The 16,117-nt window shown below is 37.1% G+C and overlaps 1 protein-coding gene across 2 annotated transcripts; it reads right to left on the reverse strand.

Moving 5' to 3' along the window:
- Positions 1-3,586: 3,586 nt before the first annotated feature.
- On the reverse strand, positions 3,587-15,871 carry LOC145676683 (uncharacterized). Of its 2 annotated transcripts, XM_081747526.1 has the most exons (4): positions 15,431-15,871; positions 12,613-12,810; positions 9,832-10,040; positions 3,587-6,613 (listed from the first exon to the last, which is right to left on the reverse strand). In XM_081747526.1, the coding sequence occupies exons 2-4, from the start codon at positions 12,803-12,805 to the stop codon at positions 6,512-6,514; spliced, it is 504 nt and encodes a 167-aa protein (XP_081603652.1). In that variant the 5' UTR covers positions 12,806-12,810; positions 15,431-15,871; the 3' UTR covers positions 3,587-6,511. The 2 variants fall into 2 exon arrangements, with proteins under 2 accessions (XP_081603652.1, XP_081603651.1); XM_081747525.1 differs by lacking the exon at positions 15,431-15,871 and having other exon boundaries at positions 12,613-15,356.
- Between the last annotated feature and the right edge of the window lie 246 nt (positions 15,872-16,117).

A 16,117-nucleotide genomic window follows, 5' to 3' on the forward strand; every position in this document is an offset into this window, starting at 1 on the left:
AATTTGAATTTTAATTACTTCAAAATAAGAGCTGACGATCGTGGAGAACTGATCCAACCAGGGGTAAAAGTGGTTCTGAAATAGTAGGGTGACGCATGATAGGCCGTAGGCCGTCCTCCTTGCCTATGTTTATTTACTGTAATTTTTTAGGAAGTGGGGGAAGCCATAGATATTTTTGGATGTGGGATAACGACGTCCCCTCAGTATACCCCTCACTTTTACCTTGCTTCCAACCCAAGTCCCATTCTAAACAACACTTACTTAAACCTTACAGTAAGTCATAAAGATCGCCAACCATCATATATATAGAAGATTACGGACAGTTGTATCCTTGTATTCATATTATATAGCTCTATAACTATATGCTTCTAGAGAGCTTTGTGTATGTATACAGAGAAATTTCCTCTTTTTATGTAAGGAAAACATGAAAATTCAATATTAATAATAATATATTTCTTTAACTTCTCGAGCAAGGAAAAAGCAGGAGATTGTTCGCTTTTCATTTTCTTTCGCAGTAGATCAGTAGAACGTAGAAAAAGCAGGAGATCTCCTGCAAAATCAGTAGCTCTGGCAACGCTGAAGGGACGCTGATTCGCTGGAGAAATGACGTAACTGCAGGAGCAGCTATGAAGGCGAGAAAGTGTAGAGAAGACAAGCAAAGCGTACAGCCACAAGCAACACAAGACAAGGTTTGCACAGGAAATAAACAATAATAAATAATTTTAAATAATAAACCTACGTGCCTTTTTCTGCTTAGTTGTAGGCCTCACTGTGGCTGAGGCATGCCTAGTCGAGATTTTCTTTTATGGGCATTTGTTGATTTTAGAATTTTAATTCTATTATTCATGTATTTTATGCGAATGAACATCGTAGTTCTTACATATATTTTAATTAAATGTTCATTCACATCAGGATACTTTTCACTTATTTTCGCGGTTAGTCTTTTTACAATGTTTTTTTTTTCACCGGACATTTTGCTGGTACCATTAATGTCATTGAAAATAAGTTCAAAACCCTTCATTTTTGATATACATTCCTGGAACGAGGGGACCACCACGCGACAGAAACACGATCCAAACTTCAGATGCTGTACCGGGTATGGAAGGAAGTACATCTCTACATAGTGTACCCATTGATGTGTCGTATTTTCTTCCTACATGAGAGCTCCTCCGTGGCTAAGCGGTTAGCGTACGCGCCTTTGGCGTGGGAGACCCGGGTTCGATTCCCGGCTGGAGCTCATGTGGTTCGGATTCCACGTTAATCAGTAGGTCCACGTCTCATATAGTCTCGCTGCTGAAAGGGACGCTAAACTAAAAATCACTCAATCAATCAATCTTCCTAGATGAGCGATGTATCCAGCAAGAAATCGAAACCCTTCCACTGAGCAATCTGTCTGTTGTTCAATAGCCGGCAATTCGGTAGATGTTCTGTCATCTGATACAAAGATATTTACGATTTCGGTTTCGCCTTCAATCATTGCCAAGGGTTGCGTCATATCTGGTAGAATTCCTTCTAATAATTTCGATGTCAAGAAATCTCCATCATGTTCTTGCGCGATAGGAACTTCATTTGAAAGAGGGATTTCATTTATATTTTCCCCCATAAGCAAATGCCGCAAACGGTGTTTAAATTCGATTGGTGTTGGATGGTTATAGCCCATGTAACCAAAATGGCTGGGCCAACGTTAAAATATGGTTGAATTTATTTTTGGTGACAACAGGAACGTTGGTCCAGTGTTCTTTACGCCGTTACGAGGAACCAACCAAGCCCCAGTGTTGGCCCAACATCATTTTACGTTGGAATAATAGTTGAATTCAACCAACCTTTTTCCAACAGTAGGCCATTGTTGAAAGTAAAACAAATATTAAAACAGAAGAAAATAGAACTACGTAATTTAGATATGATATTTTTCATGTTGAAATTACCAGAATTTTACGTCTAGTTCATACTGTGGAAGGTAGGAGGCAGGAGTCATTCCTACCCAGAGTGCATCAGGTGAACCGCAAGACGTCCGCCCAGCAGTGGATTCCGTTTGCTGGATTATGGTAAGTTTTCATGCAATTTTATAATTATTTCATGTCATTGTTGATATGTTCAGTTGCATGCCTAACCTATATATAATAAGTGGTTGTAGTTCCCCAAGTAGCATTTTGGGTTGGCAAATGGTTGGGCCAACCGACCATAGTTGGTTGGCCAACGGTGATTTTGGCGGTACTGGAAATCGTTATGCCAACAATTATTTGCAACGTTGGGCCAACAGTAGATTGTGTACAGTTGACCAACCAACCAATAGACGACAGTGTGCCAACCATGAAGGAGTTGGGCCAACGAAGTACCTACGAAATGCCAACGTGAAAATCACGGTTGGTCAACCGTTATTATACTACAATGGTAGAATGATGTCCCAACAGTTTGCCAACAATCATGACACTGCAATGGGCCAACGAACATTAATTGTCCCTCATACTCACCCACCCCCTCTCCTCTCGTTCTTTTGCCATGCATTTCAGGCGCTTCTGTAATGCTGTACAGTACTCTTTTAGTTGTGCCTCGTATTTTGTATCCCCGGTGGATATGAGTAGTTACGCTCGTTGCATTGTAATCAGGGCGTCCCGGGTTCGACTCCCGGTCGGGACAAGTGGTTCGGATCCCACATTAAACTGCAGTAGTTCCGTCCATCATCCCATGCAAGACAATGGCAAACAACCATGGGTTCACCTTGCTCAGAGACCTTCGGGCAGAATACCCATCATTTCTGTGATCTGCAGTGTAACTAATTAATTTCATTTCAGTAACACGGCTATATAATCACATCTACCTCAACAGGAAAAGTGTTTTCTTGAGTATGTGTGTTACTGAAATGAAATTAATTAACTACACCGCAGATCACAGACATGATGGGTATTCTGCCCGAAGGTCTCTGAGCAAGGTGAACCCATGGTTGTTTGCCATTGTCTTGCATGGGATGATGGACGGAACTACTGCAGTTTAATGTGGGATCCGAACCACTTGTCCCGACCGGGAGTCGAACCCGGGACGCCCTGATTACAAGGCAACGAGCGTAACTACTCATATCCATCAGGGATACTTACAAAATACGAGGCACAACTAAAAGAGTACTGTACAGCATTACAGAAGCGCCTGAAATGCATGGCAAAAGAACGAGAGGAGAGGGGGTGGGTGAGTATGAGAGACAATTAATGATCGTTGGCCCATTGTAGTGTCATGATTGTTGGCCAGTAATAGCTTAGAAGCTATGAGTTAGAACGTAAAGAGAACGATACCGCAAGGTTTTTGGCAAAACAACGGAAAAATAAGGGTGGGTGGAAGTGAAGGAAAAATTATCATTATGCGATAAATTATCATTATGCGATAATAACAAATAAAAGCAATGATTCTGACATGCCGTACAATCGTTAAATAGCTGCACAGTAGGACCAAAACTATATTTTAAAAAAGGAAAAAAACACTTGATAATACTGCGTTTAATTATAAAAAAAAAGATTATGCCGAGTAGTCAGCTGTGATTGAAAATTTAAAAGAATATTTAGGAAATAATAGAATAAAATAATGTTATATAGTATAAAGGAACATTTTTATTGCACCATCTGTACACTGAAATACTCATATTACATCATATTCTCATGCAGGAGACCAAAAAACACATAATATGTTTCACAATAGTTGGATCACATTAACATAAAAAGTATCGTTACAAAAAAAAAAAAAAAAAAAAAAGCTAAACTTGTTCCTCTAAAGAACTGCATTGCTTTCAATATGGTGTATTCATAAGATAACGTTTGTGATTACAAAACATAAAACTATGATTAAAAGAACTGAACATTTCTCTCAAAGTAAGTATTGCTTCCAAGAATTCGGAGAAGTATAAATCTATATCGTACTCATCAATTTGCAGGATCAACGCTTTAAGTAAAAGAATATTTATTTTCACTAACCTTTTCTGCTGCATTCACAACCATCTGCAGGTGCCGTTTGAGTCAAGTGCAAACGAAATTCTCAATATTGATTTGTTGTTTTAGAATATGCTCCTAATTTTACACTTACTTGAAATCAAATTTGCCTAGAAACGTCACCTAAGGGTGACTGTGTGTAAATCCTGCAGATATTTTAACGAAAACAAATATTCCTTTACTTAGTCCAGTAAAAATTTTCAATTTGTTTTTTGGTCATTTTCTCATAAACGAAAGCAGATAATGAACTGTAGATTAACATGATCGTAGTAATAGACCAGACGAAACTTGTTTGAATCATCTTCAGTGTTGCCATCTTTAGAAATTCCAGTGTTGCCAGAATGCTAAAATCACAAAAATCTCGGTTAAGACAGACAATCTTGGATAGAACAATGAACTCAATAGCATTTAATGACAAATTATATTGACTTCCAACGCTGTGGATTACTTTTTAAATATTTTTTTTCATTTGTAATAAACATAATTGTGTTTTTTCGTGTCATTCTGTATTATTTTGCTTACTAGAAAAGAAATAAAAATATATAAAAAGTGTTTCCAGCGTTGGAATCAATATAATTTACCATTAAATGCCATTGAATTCATTGTTTTATCTGCTGTCTTAACAGAAATTTTTCAATTTAAATATTCTAAAAACACCGCAAATTTATAAAGATGGCAACATTGAAGATGATTTAAACTAGTTGCGTTTGGTAAGTTACATTTCATTCTGTTTTCGTTAATGAGAAACTGACAAACGAACCAAAGATCCAGTCCACTCTTAAGACGTGGATCGTGTAAACTGGTCAGTAGGATGTTAACTCACGCAGCATGTGCAATATCTTGATGGTCAAGTCATATTTAAGAATATTTGATTTTTTTAATGATTTTGATGAAAATTAATTGACTTCTCCATATCGGTGGAAACTCGTTCAAGAATAAGCAAGAAATGAATACAACAAATGCACTCAAACTAATACTTACATGCTGCAGAAAAAGATTTAAGAAAAAAAATCCGAACTAATCCTTGGACCCTCTAGAAAATAGGACAATAATAGCACTCACAAATAGAATCAGTTTTCTCTTTGTGAGTGTTATTATCGTGGTATTTTCTTAGGGGGGCCAAGGATTAGTTCGGAAATGTTTCATCTTTTTCTGCAGCATGTTTTAAATGTAAGTACTTCTTAAACTTTTTAAAAGCATTTTGCCCTTCATCCTGATTACTGAATATTTGGTTTAGAATCTTAAAATTACTGCTGAAGTGAAGTGATTTCTGCTTGTCCTACTACTATTACTAAAAATTACCATCGTGCGAATTATTTCTTTATTCCTAAAAATAGACACTGATATATTTGAACGCTTGAAAGCAGTACTTATGTTACTATCGTCACTACTGTAGAACAAATTGGGGTTATGCACAAACTTACAACACATCAATATATATATTTCGTGATACTACAGATATAGCTGAACTGCTTGTTTCTTGTTATCATTTTTAGCAATCAAAAAAAGGTTTCCATATTACAATATGGAACACAAACAAAAGATTTATTACAAACTGGAATAGGTAACTTGACACATTTTTTATACAGATCTGAAGAGTAAATAACAATTTGTCTTGTCTAAGTTGATTTTACTTTGAAGACACCTAGCTTGCTACTTTTTAAAGGCAATGTGTAAAAATCTGTCTTCTCAAGAAGAACATCACATTCAAGAGAAAAAATCGGAGAGATGGAAATATCAGAAATACTTTTTACTATTACAATGTCATTATTTTTCAGCATGAAACATGAATCTCCAGAATTTACGCTAACGACACACTGACTGTTATTTGGAAATGGTATGGACTGAATCCTGCCATTCGATGTGCGTATTACAAGTTTATTTACTTTCGATGTACTAGTTCACATTTAAAATTACAGGCCATACTAACAGGATTGATCAATGCAATTTAACTTAATAGACTCAAGCAGAATAATCTATTAAGATGAACTCAAAAGTTTAGTCCCATAGAAGGCAAAGTAGTTATCTGCAAAATAGAAGGCATTGCTATTTTTTGTATTTTCTTTTTTAATGTTAACAAATTATTTTCGTTAACATGTAACATTTCCTTACTAACTTTAATAAAGTACTGGTATTTTTCGTTTGAGGGTACAGTGCTCAGTAACTTGCTGCTTGGCAAAATCCTTTTATGAAAATCACTAAGGTACAATTATGGCATGTAGTGATTCCATTAGGTTATTATTTGATGTGTCTAAAAGATTCAGTTTTTAATTGAGATTTCTCAACAGTGCACAAATCATTATAGAAAGCACATTCTCAGCCGTAGCAAGGGTGTCCAAACTTCGTCCAAACAGGTACATACTCGGGACTTCAATTTTATGTAATGCCCAACCAAAAAGGGGGAGGGGGTTCTGATGATACGAATACTGCTTTAAAAATAACGGGAACATTAGCTGCTCAAAATCGTGTTCAAGAAACTAACCTCGAACTATATCCAGTACGTGTAATCCTTTGAGGGCTAGTTTATTGTTCTTCCCTGTCTAGTTGTATCGTAGAGCCAGTGTATTGGTGAAGATTCTGGCAAGAATTCTTCTTGTAATATATTGAACTTTAGTCCCTCCTACAAGACTCAACGTTACCTCCTGAAATTGGTAAAATATCGAAATTACACACGGAATCCATAGTGATAGGAAAGGTAATAATTTTTAAAAATAATGAAAAAATATTAGTTTATAATTGAATATTGTGACTAAAATAAGTACATGTCATACAGAAATATTTAGTCATACTAGCGTAAAATGAACTAACACAATTGGAGGTTACTAAAGTAATTTAGGAGTTGGGTTGAAAAATGACCAGAGTCCCATAATAACTCTGTTGAACTCGGGTCATTTTTACATCAAATTCCTCAATTGTACACATTACTACAGACCATTGTATCATTTCTAAATAAAACTACAGATTGCTGCTCAAGACGCATATACAGTAATAATTGTCCTCATATTATTTCACTTAAGGCTCAGGTCAAAACAAAGTAGAGACAAGGATATTAAAGCTAATGGCCCTGGCATTACAGAGGTACACATAGTGCCATTCTCATGGTGGACCATAAAACAAGGAAAATTTCATTCAGGATGGCTGGCCGCAGCACGAAATTTCTTTGGCAAGACATTGTGACTGTTTTCCCTACTTTTTTCAGTACTGCTAAGCAAATGTCGAGATACTGCCATGCAGAACAGGGTCAATGCTCTTCTCCATTCTTGCCCCTCTCCTATTCCGGCCTGAAGAACACCAAATTCACTTTCCCCCGTACTTTGGATCACGATATATATATCGACATTTTAAGATTAGCGATGACCATATTGGAAAAAGGCGGATCTTACGGGTTGAGCTGTAACTGACAAGTGGCTAACAAATAAAACTAAGACAGAAAAAAAGTGTGCATCATAAATTCCCACCGGGAGGGGCTGTTTCATATTGTTGGCACATGGTTTACCGTTTTGAAAACTTGGCCACCATATAGAAAATATATTTAATGCATCCTAGTATCACGTTTGTTGAAACTTATAAAACCTCATTTCATACAATCATATACCAAATTTGCATATAGAAGACTTTCGTGTATTATAAAGCAGTGTACTTCTGAAAACTGACGTAACTTCACAAAATGGCGACTCCCGACGTAATTCGAGAACTTCAAGAATGCCAACAAGCCATTTAATTATCCCTGCGGATCCATAAATCAAAATATATCAATTGACGCTCGGTAAAATGTTGTACCCCCTAAGCTTCCCATTACTCGATTTCGCAGCTAGATTAATATATAAACATGTTCAAACGTAAGAGAAAGCAAAAGACACTAGCTCAACCTAAAACATAATTGTATTAATGCAATATATCTATTTGTAGCATACAGGGTGTCAGATTGATGCGTACAAAAAATTTAAGGGTAGATACCTGATGTCAAACTAAGAAAAAAAAAAGTTATCTTGAATTTTAGCCAAAAGTTCATAGTTTCGGAGATATAAAGTGCTGAAAGTGCGGGAAAATGAATTTCAGAGGCCTATTGCTTCAAAACTATCAAACGTAGAGAGTTTAGCGTAACATCTTACAAAGGAAGTAACGTGCTCTATTTACAAATGCAGGTTTCAAAAGCTTGCAATGGGTGCAAAAGGAATTAGCGAAATATCCCCTTCGCACGCATTGCAGAGTTTTGAAACGCAATTTTAAACAGAACAGGTAAGACTTACTTTGTGAGATATTAAACTGAACTCTCTACGTTGGATAGTTTTGAAGCTATAGGCCTGTGAAATACATTTTCCCACGCTTTCAGCATTCTATATCTTTGGAAGTATGGATTTTTTGTACGCATTAATCCGACACCCTGTACATAAGATACCATGACATATGACACGTACTCGATAAATACTTTTCCATTTTGAATGAATATCTAGCCATGATTTTATTCTCATTATCAAATATCAAATATTTAGGTATAAAGAGGTATCAGTAGAACAAATTAAGACAAGTTGATATATACCAGTGGAAAACTTGGTAGACTCTGCTGTATTCTGGCTTTCTTTTTTTAATGAAACTGATAGAAACGCAAAAATATTATTGGATATTATTTTGTAGAGCATTAAATTTCCTATAAATTGAAGAAAATTGCAATTCTCTATTTAAAAAAAACTGGTTCACGGATTGATGAGGTCGGACGACGTTCACCAAAGATTGCGTAACTTATTATTGATATTTTTTTAACTAGCATTGTTTTTACAATATCATATCGTACTTTGTCCAACACATTAATGACAGGACACTATAAAATTTTTTTGTAAAGACTCAGTTTCAAGTTATTAATAAAGATTTAGGATGAAAACCTACTGTTTAAAAATTATATAGACCCTATATATATATATATATATATATATATATATATATATATATATATATATATATATGGGGGGACGTAAGGGTTTGAGATTATTTTAAAAAGCAAGGAAAATATTAACATATGTCACATGGCGTTTTGTAGTTATGCCTCTTTTAATATTATGTTCACATTACAATAAATAATTAGTAGCATAAATAGAGAACTAGGACTAATATCTCGGTAATTAGGCATGTCTACTAATATACCTATTCAAAGTTGTTCACCTAAAAGGGAAACATTATAGAAATTTAAATAATAATAATAAAATTAAGTTTGCTGAAGGCTAGTTTAAAATAATTCCAATTCCCCAAGTGGTGCATTTGGTAAATGTTACGAAATTTTATACCTGTTGCAAATCATTACTTCAGAAAACTGAAATTTTCTTGATTTTTTTTTTTTTTTTGAAAATTTAACTAAAGTCTACAAAAAAGTTCAATAATATTTTTGCTTTCTCATCATAGTTTTTCCGAAAAACAATGCCCAAAGGACAACAGGGTTTCCAAGGTTCCTAACCATGACATTAATTCAACTCCGCAGTATAGCTTCTAATGCTATTCTCACCGTGTGTACCGAAAGCAGTAATGATTTCAGGGGTGGCCCGGTGAAAATTCCCCCCGGAGTTACAAGATTCCCCTCCGGGTGCTTGAAACCTTGGCGGAAAGTTCTGTAAAACAGCTATTGTTTGAACGTCTTTCCCTCCCTGGGCATTGAAATTCTACCCCTGCGAAAATACTCTGAAATCATCACTGACCAAAAGTCACGTTGTTTCCAAATTGTTCCACTGACGAAGTTACTTTCTCTAAGCTATATTGGGTACGATAATGACATTCTGCCTATCTACCAGCCAGAGAGGAAAATGTTAGGACAACCCTTGTATGTAGGAATGGGAAGTTCTGTAGCTGAATAATCAATGAAGTACAAGCTTACCAAATCCTCTGCATGATCTTTATCTGCTTGAATCCAATCTTTGAGCCTGGCAACGTCCTCAACAGTTGAACACGGTAGTGTCAACTCAGGTGGTATAGTGGGGAGTGGTGCATCCTTTCGGAAATGGGCAACGATAGCCTTCTGAGTTTCTTGTATATCCAAAAGTGTTGCTTCTATACGGGCAAGATGTCTTGCTAGTGTATCAAAGCCTGCAAATAAGGCAGAATATTTATAAACTGAGCCAGTAACGTGGAAATAATCAGTCTAGCGACGGCTATGAAGCGTAAAGAAGTAACCCATGTTTTAAAATTCAGCTTACTGACAATAGTTTTTTCAGAGACTTAGCAAATGCGTCTTCAGTCAATAAGGATAACTGAAAAGACCGAGCGAAGTAAGATCTTCTAGTTGAGTCGCTTCGCATTTGTGTTGTCTGTGTGGGTGGGTGTCTCACGATAAGTTACGAACGTTGTTAATAATAATTTTCTTTTTCCACATTTAACGAAAGCATTACCTTCTTCCACTGGGCCGATTTTTCGCTCCAACGAACTTGACCTGTCATTTGAACCAATAAACGATCTGTGAAAATTTCATTCAAATCGGTTCTCGTACGGTGATACACATTAAGATACCACACTAATGACAAAGAGGCTCCCCTTCCCTGTAGCCTAAAGGCTAGAGCGCTCGCCTTCTGCGCGCGTGGTCGCGGGTTCGAATCCCGCTGCAAGCCCAATGCCTTGGCTCAATTTCGTGAAGTGCTTCGGAGGATACTTTAAGCTGTCGGTTCCCTCTTTGACATAGCCTCGCTGCTGAAAGGGACGTTAAATTACTCACCTACCGAAATCGAAACAAATGTCAAACGACTCGACTAGGAGACCTTTGCTGGCCCATGGTCAATTATCCATCGTCATCCATTAAGTATATACTATTGCAATATACTAAGCCCTTCTATACTCCAGAAGTAAATAGGTAACTGGATTATACGCTTTAAGGGGGACAACAATTAGCCCTGACGTACTGATAATCAGTGAGAATGAACTGTGATTACATACAGTATGCAAGCTTGTAGAAGCCGTAATTCACGCTAATTAATGTGTAAACAACTACCAAATATATGATATAATGAAATTTGACAGATCATGCTTTCGTAGGTGACACAATGGCATAAATTGGGGGATTCTGCTGCTATCATGCGGTAAAGGGGACAACTGTATAAAGACCTTAGGCGAGGTTGTAAAGTAGAATGAAAACTACGATTCAGGAAGTTCCACATAAAAGGTAGCCGTATAACAGGAAGCAGATTGACAGGAAGTTCCATAAAAAAAAAATCACATTTTCTTGAACTGATATACCCATCTCAACCAAAATAAAACTAAAATACAACTAAAATTTTCTAATTTCAAAAGTCGAAACTTCTCTCCAACAGATTTTATTTACATCTCTCTCAGCTTTCAAGCATTTCTCAAATCTGCATATTCATCAACATTTTAATATTGTGTGCATTTACACAAAGACGACACAAGACAAAACAATGAAAATTAATAGACACAGCAGATTCAAATATACGTCAAACAAATCTGAGGAATATGTTTTCTTACAAGTTTACGTCTGTGGTACGCTAATTTTTCTTTCTCTGCACTCGGTGCTAAAACATATGTGTATCATGGTTGTGTCCGGCATAGAGGGTTTACGCATTTATTTGCTACCTCACCTTTCAAGCTCAGACCTCACGACATTACAACTCGCACAGGAAGACACCCACAAGAAAATACATAGTAATTAAACCTAACATCCCTAACCTAACTAACTATACTACCTTAACCTAAGAAAACATATACATAAGGCACTTTTATTAGGCACAAATTACGCTTTCATAGCTACCACAGATCCACAAGAACGTATTTGCTATCAGTGAATGTGTCGCTTTAAAATTTTCTCTTTCTAATTAAATACTGAAATATTTACGCAAATAAATATTTAAACTGTATCTGTACATTATTTCGATGGGTATCCAAAATAAAGCAGCTGAGATCTGAACTGTTGATGATAATTTCCTGTTACCGGTAGCAAATTATGTACCTTTATACTAAACGTTAGCCGTGATTTTGTCAACATCCGTTACGAAAATTAAAACCTTGGAAAGATTAAGCAAAGAAAAAGCACATAGAGCACATAAATAAATAAATAAATAAACAGATAAATAGATAAATAAAAAATACATAATACTAACCCCTCAAAATTCTCGGTTAAGGGAATGACTAGAACAATGAACTCAACGGCATTTGATGTAAAATTATGTCTTTCAATACTGTGAACTACTTTTCGAAAATTTATTTATTTCATTATAATAAGCATAAGTCTACTCTTTTGCTTATTGCTGATGAAATCAAAATATTCTTGAAAAAGTAGTTCAGCACTGAAAGACATTATAATTTGTGCCGTTGAGTTCATTGTTCCGGCCATTCCCTTAACCGAGAATTTTGGGAAATGAATATTAAGGTAACACTGAAATTTCTACGGATGGCTACACTGCAGATGATTCAAAACATTCCTTTCTTTTTTTCTTTTTTTTTAAGCTTTATGATCATAGGAAGTTACATTTCATTATCTGCTTTCATTTATGAGACGACTTCAAATTTACTGCAAGTAGACAACGTGTTTTTTTTTTTTCTTGCGGGAATTGAATACCCAATAATAATAACCCACACATACACGTAAGCACAAATAAACAGCATATTGTTGAGAAATTGAAACAATCTATTTATTTAAAGTGGATTTACTGACCAGTATCATACCATATCTTCTTAACTGCAAATAAATTCCATGTTTCTTGCACAGCCTGGTCTTCCCGCAGTGCTCTGTTGTATTTCGATGCTATTTTGAAAGGCGGCCAAAACGTTTCTTTTTTCCGAGGAGTAAGCAATTCTTCCCTCACAATAGCAAGGCTTCCATCACCAAATTCAACTACTCGATACATGGTTCCTAAACGAAAGGAACAAAAGCAGGTAATACTTCACAAAGTTGGTTTGGCTATTGTAGCATACGTGGAGATTCCATATCTTTGCGCTATACGTATTATCGGTACCTTATTACGAAAAAGTGGTAACATGATATGTTGGCAAACAACCAACAATGTACTAAGTTATCACCTCGAAGTAAATAAGGAAAAACTGTACATATAACACAACAATATGGAATCTCCATGCATGCAGAAATTAACATTGGAAATAAATCTTCGCACACGCGCAAAAAACCATCGCTAACGCGCCTGCTCCCTACGGACGCATTCCTTCGCCAATGCTCGGGCCATCCTGCTGCGCTCCTGCCTTTGCTCGGTTTAGATTGCATTCGTGCTCTTTAGTGGCCGCCTAGCACAAGTTGGTTAGTGTCTTTTGCACAATCTTCGTACATGTGCATACCCACCATCGCTGACGCGCATGCTCCCGACATACGAACCTCCTCGCTGCTGCTCGGGTCCTCCTGCTCCGCTCCTACTCTGACGCGGTTTTGAAATAAGAGAAGCTTTGAGTTAATATCTGGAAAATCGAGGATACAGATGCACAACTTTTTTCTTCACAATGCAGTCCTGTGATAAACTTTTTGAATGAATATTTTGATCATAGACAAAGAAATTTACGGCATTAATGGCGTATTGCCGGACCACTTTGAAAACTGAAAAAAAAAATGAAATGAAATCTTTAAGTTTTACGTCCCACGGTTATGCCGGTGAGGCTAAAGGAGACGGTGATAATGAGAGATGAATGAAAATGGTGGAATGAAGAAAGTGGGAGGAAACGGGAGAACCCCGTGAAAACCCACGAGCACGGTGTTTGTCCACCACAAAGTTCACTTGGCGGGGGCTGGGATCGAACCCGGGACCCCAAGCACCAGAGGTGAACGCTCTACCACTGAGCCACCGCGCCCCCCTGAAAACTGAAAAGAAAAAGCACCAAAATATACTGCATTCGGTCATATTTTGTTGGATTACATTAAGGTACGTTAGATGATGTTACTTCACGTTAGGGGCATAAAAGCTACAGTACAAAAATACATACTAACCTGTGCTAGGTGGCCACTAAAAGAACGAATGGTATCTAACCGAGCCAGGGTAGGAGCGCAGCAGGGACGCCCGAGCGGAGCGAGGGAGTGCGTCGGAAGGGAGCAGAAGCGTCAACGACGGTGGGTATACGCGTAGCGAGGGCAGTGACAACATGTGGGTTTTGGCGATCGTAAAAATTTCAATAGCACTTGTCATTGTTTAATACTTGCAAGCTTCACTTGTTAACATACAATACAGCGTCTGTAGACTGTGCAAAAATACATTCCCGTTCAATTAGAAGTCACTTAACTTCAAAACTGAAGCTTGTAGCTAAACATTTCCAATTTCAAGAAGAAAATCGTGTACAACAGCTTTCTTGTGTTTCCTTTCCTAAAATAAATACTCCGCTAAATAGCCCTCGAAATGCTCTTACTTCTTCTCCAACACCATGCCTTTCGCGCTACTATATCATATCCAACGTACCTCTCCGCGAAATAGTCCTTCCACCTCTACATACAGTACCGCTTACATCATCAAAAACAACCAACAAAAACAACTTTCTTCACTTTTACTATTTCACTTACTTCACTTTCACTCATTCTTCCTCACACACACAAATAAATCCTCCAACTTTTCCTGCCTACAGTTCACCTCACATACAATCAAAGTAGCTCAGCCTTGCGTGAATTTGCCTCACGAAGTCAACAACAAACTAATCAGTCGCGTAAATAATCTTGTGTATTTTATAACGATTCAGTAACCTCAATATTAAAAACTGTGGCGGCAAGGTTCTAGATTACTGGTCCCCCTTCCCGTTGAGCAGTTATAAAGACAGAAAACAACGTGCCTCGCGGGGCTCTAACCCGCCTTCACTCGCTAACGCTCGCTCGGCAATACTGTGTAAATTAAAGGTATAAACTTAAGCATAGAAAGAAACCAACCCAGCTACTAACCTACATGGTGGACCAGTAATCTAGAACCTTTCCAACTGTGGCCTATCTTCATCTCAGCTTAGTTAATATTTTCTCGAACCATGACTGGCCCAATAATTAACCAAATCAGAAAATGTTTTTAGTAGCCCTTCCTTGAGAGAAAGCTTACCGCAGGGGGTACATTAAAGTTTTAATCACGTACTTGCATCGGGTACGCCAAGGAAAAGTTTAAGAAACACTGGAATGAACTAATGTTTGTTAAGATTAGTTCCTTAAGTAAATACCCATATTGTACAGTAAAACATTTTTTATGTCAGGTTTTCCATTCTTCTCTCTCTCTCTGACACAAGCTCAGCGAACGAGTAGTCTCTACCATACCTCTCTACCAATCAAATTTTCCCCCATTCTCTCGTGAAAGAACCTCAATCTCGTGTCACAATAATTTAATTTAATAATTTATGATTATAATATCAACTTTACCGCCACCATAGTCCCTTGCAGTTCCCCGCCAAGAGATTTACTATCCCAGTATTATAATTATAATTGTGTTATATTTACTATATACAATATGTACATATGTATACAATATATACAATATGTGTACTCTCTTATTTATATATAATTATCTAACCTGTGATTTGTTTTGTCTTCAGATTCGCGATTACTGTACACTAAAACCGATTCAGCACGCGGCGTCCAGTACTTCAACCTTCAACTTTGCTGCACGCATTGCATCCCGGGAAGTGACAAAACTAACTTTCAACCCTCTTTGGGCCAACCGCTTGAATTTCAACGAAAACGACGTTACACATGTTACGGAGGACCAACATATGAGCACCGTTGGCAAATCGCGCGTCCAGCCCTTCGGTGCTGTGTTAATTTTAATACGGAACGCCAACATTGTGACAACAAAATAGAACATTGTCTTTCGATGCGTTGCCGAAACAACGATGCACCTACGTTGAACCACAGTTTTGTTTTCGCTTGTTGGCATCGATGGTTGATGGATTGTCGAATTTGCTGTTGGCATTTTGATAGTGGCTTTGCCAACGATGCCTACAAATAGACAACGGTTGGCACACCGTTTGACAACGAAAATGTTACTTGGGTCATTACGCAATCAAAACTATCGGCGTACATAAATTCCAGTGCTGTGCTCGCTAGGATTATAAACAAAGCAGCAGCCCACACAGCAATGAAATATTTTCAAAACGTTTCTAAAACGTGCCACCATTTTCCTTCAGAAAATGTATCCTACTTCCCTTAAGGAAATATATTCCATATGTTGTTGAAAACATTTTCCACATAATACTAAAAA

This window comes from Thermobia domestica, unplaced genomic scaffold, assembly GCF_964235325.1.
Source record: "Thermobia domestica unplaced genomic scaffold, izTheDome1.hap1.1 HAP1_SCAFFOLD_292, whole genome shotgun sequence".
Taxonomy (NCBI): domain Eukaryota; kingdom Metazoa; phylum Arthropoda; class Insecta; order Zygentoma; family Lepismatidae; genus Thermobia; species Thermobia domestica.

Excerpts from the sequence above, each read along its gene's own strand:
- LOC145676683 (XM_081747526.1), bottom strand. The coding sequence starts at position 12,805 with ATGTATCGAGTAGTTGAATTTGGTGATGGAAGCCTTGCTATTGTGAGG. Across the intron at positions 10,041-12,612 it reads GAAGATATGGTATGATACTG|GCTTTGATACACTAGCAAGA; the intron begins GTCAGTAAATCC and ends CCTTATTTGCAG. Across the intron at positions 6,614-9,831 it reads AAGATCATGCAGAGGATTTG|GAGGTAACGTTGAGTCTTGT; the intron begins GTAAGCTTGTAC and ends TACCAATTTCAG.